Genomic DNA, 14,139 nt, shown 5'->3' on the forward strand with positions numbered 1-14,139 from the left:
CTGATGCCTACCAAGTAGATACTCCTCAGTGCAAACTGAAGTTCTTCATATCGACAGCCCCTTTCCAGCCTAGCTTTCTCTGTCTCTCTATTAACAGCCCACATTCTCTCCAAATTAAAATGTTTTTAATTGCTCAATCATGCCTTGCAATTTTTGTCACTGTCTTTGGTGAGATATTTTCGTTTTGCACTTTTTATTCTTCCCCTATTGTTACTCCCCTCAAAATTCTCCCAATTTCTGTTTGTTAAATTCCTGCTGCTCTTCCAGCCCTCATCTGTAATGCTACGTCTCCCATGAAGCCTTCCCTAGTGGCCCCTTGTGCAGTTTTTCAAATGTTCCTCATTTTTTGCCTTAGCTGATTTACTAGTCTTAGCTCCATACTCATACAGTAAGCAAGTGAAGGTCAGGCTACATCCACCTCTCTCTATTTCCTGCCATACTAATACTACGGGAAGTAATAAATGAGTTATAAGGAAACTCATCTGACCACTACATTGCACTGCTATTACCTGCTCATAGTAGAATTCACTCCGCACCAGCTCATTTTCCTCCTCGTTCAGGTCCAAAATCCACTCGACCTCAGCCGCTTTGGGGACTCTCACCACCGCTGAGTAGGGAGGGCTCTCACTCTTGGAGCTGTCTGGGGCTGGGAAGAGAATTGCCATTCATATGCCAGCGTTCAGTAGAACCCATCCCAGTGAGCTGGCAAGAGGGGCACTTTCTCTCTCCTTGGTCCTTATCTTAGGGCTCTTCCTCTCTCCTTGGTCCCTTTTATTTCCTTTGGGAGAGCGAACCAAGCACCTCAAACTTTCTTCCTTCGGCACAGACTTGAGGTGAGTATTACAGTGTTTGTGATACAAACCCTTTGGTTGACAAAAAAATCCTAAAGGCACAAGCTTCTCAAAAGGAGGGCTGCCAGAGGCTGCTCTAAAAACTAACATGTTGTAGATGGATACAGGCCAAACTATTGATTGTGATGATCCTGGGGAAAGAGAGAGCAGTATGAGGTAGAAAGGTGGTAAAGGGGAGCCTGGGGGAAAGAAAACTACCCACTAGAATTTAGGGGCCAAATTCTTGGGTTGTTGAAAAAAAAACTTCTTGGGTGTTGACTTTCTCAGTGCTGGAAGCTAAAGGGCCAGTATGGTAGACTAAGAGATGATAAACTTTATGGGAAACAGCTGAAATGCTGAGAATTGTCTTTAATCAACAAGTTAGATTGAGTTGCCAATGAGGATATCAGTGGCAGCTGATACACTAAAGGGAGAGTCAACCTGAATATATAAACAAAGAATCACAGGGAATGTGGTTCAGCCTTACCTTCTGCTTGTCCCGGACTCTCATCTGACACACTGGAAAGAGAGAAGAAAACTGAAATGCCTGAATCCTCCTCCTCTTTGTTTTGAGTTAGGTGTATAGCATCTCTGTTACTTGGGCTAGATATCAGGGAATCCACCATAACTGTTTTCTCCCCCTCCCTGGCCACAAGCACTCACTCACCATGCATTGTTCACTTCATCTTGTATATACCTCTTTAAATGTCCCCATCTCTCTTTTCATCCCTGCTTTAGAGAGGGCCCCCATCATTTAATTTTGGAGTCATTGCTATACCTCCGCCATTGGTCTACTTGGTCTGTCAGCCTATTTTCTACTTGGCAGCTATAGCAAGCTCTCAGAAATGCAAACTTGAGCACCTTTAGCTACCTTAAAATGCTTTGGCATTTCCTCAGGGTAAAAATATTCCTTCTCTATAGTACAGAAGACAAGTCCCTATGACCTGGCCTGGCCTTCTTGAGAACATCTCCTGCCACTCATGACCTGTGCTCAGCCCATGAAAGTCCCGCAAGGCCCTGCCACTAGCCCTGATCGACTTCAGATGGTGCCATCAGGCACTAAGTCCCAATGCTGCAAGTGAGAGACCAAGTCTATAGCTGGAAGGGAAGCCTGCTGGTCAACCCAGTCCGTGCTGCCCAAGAGCAAGCCCCAAATCTTTGTGCCATTGCCTAATTCCTCTGGCTCAGCTGACAGCACCTAAGTCCAAGATTTGCCAGCTAGAACTCTGACCCATCACCTGCCCATACACTTCCTCAAACAACTCACAATTTTCACCTGTCTCTACCTTTACATTCTTATTCCCCATTCTGTGCATGCTCTGTTTTAGTTTCTTTTCCTACTAACTTCTCATCCTCAGTCTGGGAGCCACATCTCCAGAAAACCTTCATGATCATCAGATTAAACTGTGTGTACTTTCACTATTGCTCTTAGTCAATAGCTTTGTGGTCTGTTTGTTGGCAGTCTCCCCAACAAATGGGGAGTTTCTTGAGGGTATAGTGATTATTGCTCAGTGATTGTTGACTAAAGGAATCCTCGGCAATACTAAGTGCTCATTTCAAATCTCAGCAGTATGGTAAATGGGTAATTCTTCTGTTTCACACCCCAAGGGAGCGAGTGATATGTTAGGGTCACTGAAACTGTAGAAATAAACTGTAGAATAAGCACATCACATCTTCCTTCTCATGAGACCAGTAATCATCTTAGTAAATAATGGCAAAAAATATTCATATTAAATATAAAAACATTGAGATGTTGAAAAGAATGGAAAATCTAGTAAGTCTGTAAAGAAAGCATGAAGAATCAAGCAATTTTGCTTTTGGATAGCTGCTCTGGTTCATATTGCCAGATGTTGTAGGAGTCTTAGTTTCACCCTCCTCTGCCGCTACAAGTCATGGAGAAAGCTGAGCAACACTAAAACAGCAAATACAGTCTCGATCTGTTTTGTCAGAGGTCGGGGCAATTCCTGAAATTTATCATCAGGTGAACTGCATGTGGGAAAGTGGGGGCTCTCCTAATTGTGGGTTACAAACCAGGATTACTAGCTAGATTAGAGCTGATGCAAGAGAGCAAACATTCAGCAAGTATGAACATGTCCCTCCAAAACCAGCTGGGACCAACTGAAACAAGAGTTTCTAGAACTCAGGTGAAGTTGGAGAACTAAGAGCAGTGGTCTCAGAAGGACTGAAGAACTGTCTTGCTCTTAGAATGTGTAAGAGCATTGAACTTGCTTCCTTTCTTAGTTTCTGTGATCAAAGTCAGTCTACAACCAGTTCACTGTAGAATTAGTGAAAGTCAGTTAAAACTTCCTGTAATTGTTTCACATTTGAAGTGCTTCCACAATCCAATTCCTAGGAGTGTAAGGACCTGGGGGAGGGTTCAGCGATCCAAAATAGTAGCAGCCCTTTTGTGGGACACTCACTCTTTGTTGTAGTAATTATAGCATTGGTCGCACACGCGGGCAGGGTTCTCTCTGCAGCCTTCCACCGCCATTTTCTTAGTGGAGCAGGAATTGCACACTAGCCGGCCACAGCGGCGACAATGATGACGCCTATTAAACTGAGGAGCGCCATTGGGAAGAGAAGGAAGAGAAGGTGAGGATGCTGGAACTGTGAGTGTCCCAACTGTAGCTTAGTGAGAATACTAGGTGCTTGGACCTCTATTGAAAAAAAAAACAACAACAAAACACTGGTCTTGGGCAGCCTCTCTGGTGGCCTAGAGGTTAAGACTCAGCGCTATCACCTCCACAGCCTGAGTGTGATCCCCAGCCAGTAAGCTAACCCACATATAGCACAGCAGACCTTCCCTGTCTCACCTGCTTCTCCCCTCAGCAGTGTATTTTAGTAGATTGGCCTGTTCTGTTCCCTACTGTCTGTCTCTGCTGAATCCTCTCACCCCCTGCACTGCTGGCCTACACCCCAGTTCCTCTACTAAATAAATAAATATTTCAAAAAACCAAAACACTGGACCTTGCCTTCAAGAGGCTGACATTTAATGATAATTCACAACTGATGGATAAAGGTACTCCAGTCATGGACTGTTTTGCAATAGCTCCTGACAAGTTCCACCTGTCTGTGGAGGCACCATGTGTTGACATAGCAAAAAGAATAGGGAAGAAGTGACTTTCTCAGCTTATGTGGCTCACATTTCTCCATGGCGCTGATAATGATGAGTTTCCTTTTTCAAAGTGCTTTTACAAGTACGGCCTCATTTTATTAGAAGAGGTTGACAAAAATATTCTATTTTTTTTACAAATGAGAAGGAAAGAGAAATTACATAATCATTTTCATCAGCACTGGATTAATATGTTAGTCAGGACATGTGGTAGTTTGTTCTAGCAATTTGGTTAGCCCAGAAGTGGAAAAATCATTCACAGTGAGTGACTGGAACTGATTGCCTCAATGAGGCAATCAGCTAGTAAAAAAGCCGAGCTGGGATTAGGACCCCAGTTCTCTGTCCTCAGAGTCAGCACACATGACTGTCACCAGGTCACCAGGGCTATTGTGAAAGACAGGGGACCCAGACACAGGATCTCCTGATGCTTGGTGACTTCTGCTATTCCACTCTACTTCTTTTTAATTGTTCCATGAGAACAACAAATATTTTCTAATTTAAGGTTACTTGAAGGTTGCCTACCACCAGAAAATATACTCGGTTATGTCAAAAATAAACCCAAAGTCTTACATGTGGAAGTCCTGAAAATACCAACTACCCTCTTGGGGACTGCAGTGACTAGAAACTTGGGCTTGTGAACTAGAGTTTTTCTTTCATTTAACCTGCAGGTAAAGCTGGAGCCCTGTGCACTCACCATGGTAAAGTGCTCCCTGCAGCAGACCATGCAGATGCTCTCCGTCTCATCTGGTACCCACTGATGCCTGGCAGGAGGTGTTGCAGGGGGTACAAACTCCAGTGAGGGCTGGCTTGGCAAGAAGCTCCTCTCCCTCAAAATGGGGGAATGCACAATGGAGACACCTGGGAGTCAAGGCCAGAAGTTGGAATAAAAGATAATTAACAGTGCAGCTAATTGGGCCTCCCTGGTAGTGCAAGGGGTTAAGACGCAACCTATGAAGCTCTCTGCAGCCACTGCAGCTCGAGTTCAAGCCCCTGGCCAGGGAGCTACCCACATGGCACAGCAGACCTCTCCTACTCACCCGCTGCTCCCCTCAGCAGTGTATCTCAGCCAGTCTGCCTTCTCTGTTCCCCACTCTGTCTCTGGTGAGTCCTCTCACCCCACCCCCCATACCTCTGGCCTGAACCCCAGGTCTTGTATGCATAAATAAATAAATCTTAAAAAAAAAAATGTTGTAACTGGAAGTGGGATAAGAGACTGAAAGAATCAGAAAGTCAGAACAGAGCCAGACTGAACGAAAGACAGCTAATTCTCAAAATGGTCCTTACCAGGAGCAGCAGCAGAAGCAAACTCTGTTGATGGTGATCTCGACAGGGTTTCGAGGTCTGAAGCCTGACTGACTATTTCCTGGAGGTGACTCACAGAATCTGGAGAGAAGGAAAATGCTGACAAAATATCACTCTATCCTAAGCATCTTTCCTCACTATGCTAGACACCGAGTACTTCAAAGCCCACCCTGCTGACTTTGTTGAATGTCAGCCCATGCATGATTCCACTAGGTGTCAAAGGCAGAACAGAGGAACTTCTATGATAATAGCAAGCATGCTTTTTAAACTCCTCAAAAAAGAAAACTATGAGATTTTTTTCAAATAAACCTAAAAATGCTCAGAGGGAAGGGGAAGACATGTAAATGATAGTCCCAAAGGGTAGCTGGCAGGGAACATCAGCCATTATTTCATTTTCTTGATTGTAGAAGAGGCTGAGTGAGCTCACATACCAGTGATAGCAGATCTGACCCTGGAAATAGAGCCAGGGTCTGTTAAGGACCCATTGCTCCAACACTGGACTGCAGGCTTGGTTTTCCCCAAACCTTTCCTTTATGTCATTATGCAGCCAGTGGCTTTAATTTTGGTTAGTCTGTTACTTCCTCCAAGACCAAGGTGTCTGCTGTATAATAAAGTGCTATTTCTCTTGAATTATATTCCTTTCATTCTCCATCCATCAACTCAAAGTAAAGAAAAAGAGGAGGAATTAAATTTCAGGATGCAGCATGGTGTTGCTTCTCCGTGGAGAACCCACAACTAGGATGTTGGCACTGACCTGATCGTTTCTCCCTCAGAGGGTACGGGAAGTCCAAGGCTTTCCCTGCATATCTGGAAAGCAGCAAGTCGACTTCGTCCATGGTGAAGCCAATCTCCTGGCCGGCCAGCAGCTGGTGCAGGGTCTGCACAGCCACAGTGGCCCAATCCACTTTCATGTTCATGAGCAACTGTTCCAACATGAGCAGGGGGTTAGTGGACAGGTGGGAATAGCTGGCCCGGTGCTGCTCAGGCAGTGTCAGCAGAACCTGTTTGTGGTATAGATTCAGAGTATAAAAAAAAGTATACAAATTTCCAAAAGAAGTCAAAATTCTTACTGGGAAGAGGAAGGACGCAAGGGCCAAAAAGCCCATGGCTAACTTCTGAAACTGGCCAGTAGTCTTTTGGGTAGTAAGGTGGGACGCCTACCTAATCTCCCAGGTATCAGTCAAGAAGAATCAAGTACCATCACTTAGACCAGGGTTCAGAAAGTAGTGGGTCAGATAGTAAATGTTTTTGGCTTTACGGGCCATAAGGTCCCTGTTCCATCTACTCAGTTCTGCCAATGTAGCATAGCAGCAGCCACAGGCAAGCTATAAATGAACACTGTACATGGCTGTGTTCCAGTGAAACCCAATTTACAAAGGCAGGCTGAGGACAGGTCGTTTCCTGAATCCTGGCCTAGACCCTACAGACATGGATGAATGCTCCTTGATCTTTCAAGCTACAGTTCTGTCCACTTGAAGCTTTATTAGATAGAGCAATATAGGTGATGTCAGTTGACTTCCTACACCTGGCATCTTCCATTACCTACAGGTAAATCTAAACTCCTTCTACAGGTCGTTATCATCAGGCTAGAAGTATGTTCACTGGCTCTGCTTATTGCCAGTTTTCAAAGATTCCTCCATTTAGTGCATCAAAAAGGAAAAAAAAAAAAAGTATATCTTTTTTAGGAACATTTTACATAGTTGAACTCTTAGTGACGAAACCAGTGGTCATATTTATTACCCCCTCCACCCTGCACTTGTTCCATTTGTGGGGCAGTATATACAGCAGCCAATCAGAATCATTAAGAGTGTCAAAAGGCGCCATGTCTCCCCAAACTCCTCTTCTCTGGATTACTTTATTTATTAATAGCTTATACTTTCTTCTATTAGCATCTCCAATGTTATACATCAAAGATTAGGAACTATTATGTCATCACAACTAACAATTTTCCATTAGCACAGAGGAATTTTTTAAGCAATAGTTTTAAGTCACGTCAGAATCCCTTTGGAGATAGCCACGCTTTGTCCCAAAAGATTGTTTTAGTTGATTGGGGCTGCAATCTGGCAAGTCCAGATAACTCTAAGACACGGTCAAATTAAGAAGCATTGATATAGCAAATGCCCTGGAAAGCAGAAGAGAACTTTAAGAACCAGGTAAAATTCATTTAGGAGGCAGTTCAGTAAGGCAACGACAAGGCCTAAGAAACTCAGGACGACAGATCCTGGAAGAAGAGCCAAGGAAAGAGCAAGGCCTGAGGAGGGAGCAAGGGCTGGCATTTTTTTCCTCAGGTGTGCCTTCCACAGCCCTTTTCCTTCTTACCTTGGATCCCATGTACAATGCCTGGATTTCACGGTGCCGGACGGCACTCAGTTCCCCATAGAAGTGGGTGGTGAGGTAGTTGGCCAAGAAATGAGATGTGGCCAAGGTAGGGTGTTGGTCAAGGGACTGCTCTGTCACCTCAAGGCACATGGTAGGGTCTGGAATTCTTCGCAGGAGCTGTTGCAGAAGAAAGATTGACGAGAAAGGTGAGGTCTGTAGAAGAACACAGCCCAGCCTTGAGAAAGGAACATTTAGATTTTTTCATTTTGGACAAACTCCTTTGCACTCATTCTTTCATCATCCCTATGATGAAATGGCAGCTTGGCATTCACAAATGGTGGCTTGGCATGTAACTAGGGTTAGGTACGTTCTGCTCAAGATGACTACAACTGGCTCCTGAGAGACATGAAAGGGCAGATCTGAGACTGTAAATGTGTTCATGGGATTCAGCTTGAACAAAGCCATCTGATTTGACCTTGTTCCTCCACAAAGAAAAATGGGAAGAGTTGGAAGCTTACTTGCAGTGCCTTTTCATGATCTCCTGTTTCTAGAAGGTAGAGAAGATGCCTTTGATGTAGGTTGATTAGATGTTCTCTTGGAATGGGGTACAGGCAGCCCCATTCCTCACATAGCCCATACTCCTGGAAGGAAACACTCCGTCAGTCCTTGAAAATTATTGGCTGTGCTACTTTTGCCTCTTCTGTCTGCAAAAGCCCCCGGAAAGTTTGGAAGTGGTGATGGGAACTTGACTATGAGACTAAAGTGGGATCACAGAGGACGAGAATGGCAAGGAAAGTCACAAAAACAGCCAAAGCAGACTGACTGTGACTGATATAATTTTCCTACCTCTATGGAAAACAGTATGGAGGTTCCCAAAATATTAAAAATGGATCTACCATATGACCCAGCAACTGCATTCTGAAATATCCACCCAAAGAATACAAAAACACTAATTTGAAGGGATATATGCACTCTGGTGTTCACTGCAGCCCTATTTACAACAGCTAAGTTACAGAAACATCCTAAGTGTCCAAGGACAGAGATATGGATCATAAAAATGTGGTATATGTATATATACAATGGAATACTACTCAGCTATAAGAAAGGATGAACTAGTGTTATTTGTAACAATATGAATGGAACTGAAGAGGATAATGCTAAGCAAAATAAGTTAGAAGGCGAAAGACAAATACTGCATGGTCTCACTCATATGTGGAATACAAAGAAACATAACAGTCAAAACCAAGCCAATAATATACTCTTAACATCTGACTATAAAACTGAGGCAACCAGAAGGGGAAGGTGGCAAGGTGGGCATTGGGAAGGTAAGGAGCCCTGTGGAACATGGTAGAGGATTGTTGGGGCACTGGTTGGTGATGAGCAGGATATGAAAATACACATTTGCAGGGATTTAATCCTATAACCCCCAAAGCAGATACAACAATGTAAATCTGCTTTAACTCAAGAAACATAATTTGAAACAAAAACCAAACTGAAACAAAAGAAATAAAATAATGAGATACCATTGGCAGGAAGTAAAAAGTTGGACAATACCAAAAGTTGGCAATATGGACTGACTAGAATTGCAAGTGGGAGTATAAATGGGACAACAGTTGTGAGAAGCAATTGAGTAACATCTCAGGAGAGGTGAGGGTGCTCATGACTGATGACACAGACATCCTGCTACTAGGATACACTCCCGCACCCAGGGCATGCAGCGTAGAAAACTTCACGCATGAATACAAGGGTGATAGTACAAAATCATCAACTCCAGTCATCTCTATACTTCTCTGAATATTCATAAATTTCATGTACACAAAACAGAAAATAAATGTACATATTAAAAAATGTAGACACTGAAATGTGGAAAGGGGTCTACTCAACCAAGGGGTTGCAACAATGAAAAGAGAGGGAAGGGGAATATCACCAAGAAAATGATACCTTTGCTTCTAGAATCATGTTCATGACAGTTGATGGGTCCTCAACAGAACATTTCCTCAGTGTCTGCCAGTTACACCACACTGGGCTTGCCTGCAAACCTAGAATCTAAGGAAAGACAGGGAAAGCTGTCAAACCACACTGTAGCTTCTCTCTACAAGAGCAAGTCATTGCAGTTTCCAGGCATGGGCCATCTCTAGGTTGCTGCTGCAAGTTGGGCTATTAGCACTTGCCAAGAAAGGAGGAATTAGAGCAATGGGGGCAAAGATTATTTGTAGAGGTGAATGAACCTATCTGAGCTATCACCAAGGAGTAAAGGCTGAGTGGGGAGGCCAGGATGGGGTCTTCTGCTTGGGAGGACAATTCTCAGGTTGTTCACCTTTTTGAGATCACATGTTCCCTGCCCCTCCATGTCAAACTTTACCCAAGATTTTCTTTTGGCTTAAATGCTCTTTCATGCAGCATTTTATACAATCTGGGGGGTTCTGCATGAAAATGGCTGAGGAAGAATGGAAAAAAAATCTTTTTCACCTGCCAGTTTTACTTTTGCTCCTGGGGCTTTGTGCTCTGGTTCCAAGTACACATGGAAAATATAGCATATATTATATACTTGTTATATAAGTGCACCACCTAAATCTATCTCCCTGAGCTGTTTGCTCTTAAAAATAACATATCTCACAAGAATTTTCCACTTTTTTAATTGCCACATTCATACATTCTTTGCAAAATTGCTCTTGAAATTTAGCTGAAATATAAAACTAGTGTGTCTCTTTAATAGATATACACTAGCGCCTCCTTGGTGGTGCAGCGGTTGAGCGCTGGGTTGTGAAGCTGCCCACAGCCTCTGCAGCACCGATTCAATCCCTGGCTGCCGGGCGAGGGTCCCATATGGCGCACAGACCTCTCCTGCCGCCCAATGCTCCCCTCAGCAGTGTACTTCATCACTCTGGCTGTTCTACTCTCTGCTCTGGCTCTGGCTCTGGTGAATTCTCTCACCTTCCCGTGCTTCTGACTGTACCCAGTGCTTGTATAAATAAATAAATATTAAAAAAAAAAAAGATACACAATAGTCATAAAGCACACACAACACTCATGTGAAAAAGCCTTTGTGGACTATAAAGCATCATTCCAATATGATTTTGTCATTGTTTTCATTCTTGCTCTCTCTCTCTCTCTTTCTCTCTCTCTCTATATATATGTATGTTTTTAAAGTTACAGGAGTAAGTAAAATAGGAACCTGTTAGAGTCTTCTCCTTGTTCCAATAAGAAGAGAAACCAGAAACAGAGCAAAAGCAAGACCTGATTTTCTATTTCTTAAAGATCAACAATCACATGAAAACATGGTAGGCTTGTAATATGGTGAGAAGTCTCTGTCCTTTCTCTTGGAGGCAGGCCCATACCTTCTGATATACCCGCAGCTCTGCCAGCTTTCTCTGTAGCTCACACTTCAGTCCATCTTGCACAGCTGTGTCTGAGATGCAGTAGGCCAGGATCTCCAGGCACGACTCCAGGGGCCACCTGTCCACAAACTGTAGGGTCAACCTACTTCTCAAAGATGCATCCTTCACAGGAAAGAGGTATTGCCAACCTTCTTTATCTACAAGACAAAAAGATGCCCAGAGATTGCAAGACTGGCACTGGGAGAACTCAAGAGTTCAGCTTACTTTTTTTTAAAAAAGATTTATTTTTATTTATTCATATAAGAACAGGAATGTAGGCCAGAGGTATGGGGGGTGAGAGGATTCACTAGAGACAGAGTAGGGAGCAGAACAGGTGGATATACTGAAATACACTGCTGAGGGGAGCAGTGGGTGATACAAGAGAGGTCTGCTGTATCAGGTGGGTCAGCTACCTGGACAGGAATCGGCAGTGGCTGCTGATAGCTTGATATTGCTGAGACTGAACTCCTTGTACCACCAGGAAGGCCCAGCTTACTTCTTAAGAGAAGGGCTTGTTCACTTTCATAAAATAGGAGTGTGAAGGATCCTTAAAATACACCTGATTTTAACAAATTTCTCCACTTGAAACCATCAATGACACAATTGTTATGTTTCTCTATGCAAAATTGATCATAGTCATGAGATTTTGAATCAGAAGGGACAGAAGGGAAGGAGAAATGAGAGAAAGAAAATGAAGTAAGAAAGGAAGGAAGGAAGGAAGACAAGACAGAAGACCAGCTGGAGCTAAGTTTTGGCATGTGGCCCACAGGGCACAGTTTCAGACTCAACTGGCTAGTGGCTAGTCTTACAGTCTCTTACCCCAGTTCTTGTTTTCCCTGCGATTACCATCTGTGTCAGATGTAAGTATTACGGTAGGCCTCCCTGGTGGTGCAAGGAGTTGAGTCTCAAGACTGTGAAGCTGCCCACAGCCACTGCAGCATGAGTTTGATCCCTGGTCAGGGAAGTGAACCACATGGCGCAGCAGACCTCTCCTAACTCACCTGCTGCTCCCCTCAGCAGTGTATTTCAGTCAATCTGCCTGTTCTGTTCCCCACTCTGTCTCTGGTGAATCCTCTCACCCCCTGTACCTCTGACCTGTACCCCAGTTCTTGTATGCATAAATAAATACAAAAAAAAGTTATTACAGTTAAACTAGTTTTACTCCCTTGATATCCTCTGTCATCATTACTTAGCAGATCTGTGTCCCACACCCATTTCACAAAGCTAAAAAACACACTCTGCACAGTCAGCCAGTCAGTGGATTTCTCCACCTTCTCAAGGAGGGATTTTCTCTTTCCAACAAGGAAGCCAACACCTGCTACTAGAAGTCATTCCCTTGAGAGCATGCCTGCCTCCTGCTCCCCCTAGTGGGATGCTGCAGGTCATTGCTCTCAGGCTGGTTACAATTTAAATTTGAGCTTTTAAAACAGAGGTTGTCAAACAGGCACACAGTCTGTTTTTTATAGGTTAAGTTTTTTCAGGCTATAGCTATGCTTATTTTTTTAATGTATCAGCTATGGCTGCTTTCATGCTGTACTGGCAGAGATGAGTAGTTGCAATGGAGACTGTAAGACTTACAAAGCCCATTACAGGAAATATCTTGCTGATTCCTCTTTTTCAATAAATACTTGGTCCTCCCTGGTGGTGCAAGGGGTTAAATCTCAGCACTATGAAGCTATCGGCAGCCACTGAAGCATGAGTTCCATCCCCAGCCAGGGAGCTAACCCACATGGCGCAGCAGACCTCTCCTGTCTCACCTGCTGCTCCCCTCAGCAGTGTATTTCAGTAGATCTGCCTGTTCTGCTCCCTGCTCTGTCTCTGGTGATTCTCTCACCCCCCCCCCCCCAACATCTACACATCTGCATGCATAAGTAAGTCTTTAAAAAAAAAACAAAACACTTGTCTGAGACCCATCCTGGTCTATGGGGTTGGGGGCCAGATAATTATAGATTATAGCATTTTACAGTGATTGTGACATGCAGGGTTGAGAATGTTTATGAGCACATGTTCTAAAGTTAGCTGAGTTGAGTTCTAAGCCCCACTATACCACTTGCTATTCTGGGCAAGTTTCCTCTTCCCTGAGCCTCCATCTCCTCTCAATATCATGAGATTATGGTGGCCCCCATCTCTAGAGTGATGTGAGGGTCAAAAGCACTGTGCCATTAGTGAATGCTACATTATTACCGCTGTAAGAGGGGGAGGGGAGGCTCTGTGCTCACCACATGCTGCAGCGCAGCTCAGGATGGCATCCTTTACGTTGCTCAAGTCATCCACGTCTCGTCCATACACTTCAGTGAGCTGAAGGGCCCGGGGCCAATCTTTGGCCACTAGGGCTTCCTCGAAGGCCTCGGTGAGCACATCCAGGGCATTGGGAGAATGCAGGCCCAGAAGGACAGTAGAGAGACAGGACCGGCCACAGAGACTCCGTGCCAGACTTTGTCCTTGCTCAGAGGGCCCTCGTAGGGGTTCCCAGGCAGCAAGGAGAGCGGCCTCAAGCCTGGGGAACTGTTCCAGAAGGTGCTCACACTCCTGGGCTATCTGCTCTGCATTCAGAGTTACCTCCCTGTGGCCACGAAGTTCTTTCCATGACAAGCTGGGCTTGGTGACCTTCGCTCCTCGGGAAGCCCTCAGACAGGCTACTGTAGCCAGAAGCTTCGAGCAGGACTTAAGAAAGGACAGGGCAGAGGAGGTGAGGGCTGGGGGTGATGAATCCCTTGAGGAAGAGAGAGGCTTTTTCTCCAATGTGGGATTCTCAGTTGGATTTGGCGAGGTCGGTGTAGAAAGAGGGAGGTCCTCCAGGCAGTGGGAGGTGTGCCGCTGGGCCAGGGTGCCCAGGTGGGTCAGAAGGGATGATGTCTGCTGGTTTTGCTGGGAAGAGCAGAGGGCCAGGGGCGCACAGCAGCAGTTGACGATGACCTGTGGCACACTTAGACTCAGCCCCTCTTGGGTCAGAAGGGCTGCCACCCTGGAGGGAGAGAAATAGGGGGCATGTAAAGTCTGAATGCATTGGCCCCATGACCCAATCTCAGCATTTCTTTATGTTTATTCAAGTAAATACAAGTGCAGTCTCTTGCATTTTCTCTTACACCAAAGGTAGCCTATTAGACATAGTGCTCTGCACCTTGCTGCTGTTTTAGTTAATAACATGGGGCCATCTGTTCATCTCTCTTTATAGAAAGACATATTGATAAATTGCCTT

The 14,139-nt window shown here is 44.6% G+C and overlaps 1 protein-coding gene across 1 annotated transcript in view; it reads right to left on the reverse strand.

The window, feature by feature from the left end:
• ZFYVE26 (zinc finger FYVE-type containing 26) overlaps positions 1 to 14,139 on the reverse strand; it is a 60,727-nt gene that overhangs the window by 17,807 nt on the left and 28,781 nt on the right. Inside the window, exons 21-31 of the mRNA XM_037503552.1 lie at positions 13,160 to 13,905; positions 10,902 to 11,098; positions 9,505 to 9,609; positions 8,082 to 8,204; positions 7,564 to 7,740; positions 5,999 to 6,245; positions 5,227 to 5,325; positions 4,637 to 4,800; positions 3,251 to 3,387; positions 1,318 to 1,349; positions 510 to 646 (exon numbers count right to left, since the gene is read on the reverse strand). Coding sequence (XP_037359449.1) covers positions 510 to 646; positions 1,318 to 1,349; positions 3,251 to 3,387; positions 4,637 to 4,800; positions 5,227 to 5,325; positions 5,999 to 6,245; positions 7,564 to 7,740; positions 8,082 to 8,204; positions 9,505 to 9,609; positions 10,902 to 11,098; positions 13,160 to 13,905 — 2,164 coding nt within the window. The remainder of the gene's footprint in view (positions 1 to 509; positions 647 to 1,317; positions 1,350 to 3,250; positions 3,388 to 4,636; positions 4,801 to 5,226; positions 5,326 to 5,998; positions 6,246 to 7,563; positions 7,741 to 8,081; positions 8,205 to 9,504; positions 9,610 to 10,901; positions 11,099 to 13,159; positions 13,906 to 14,139) is intronic.

Source organism: Talpa occidentalis, unplaced genomic scaffold (assembly GCF_014898055.3).
Source record: "Talpa occidentalis isolate TD23 unplaced genomic scaffold, MPIMG_talOcc4v2.1 talOcc4.11, whole genome shotgun sequence".
Lineage (NCBI taxonomy): Eukaryota > Metazoa > Chordata > Mammalia > Eulipotyphla > Talpidae > Talpa > Talpa occidentalis.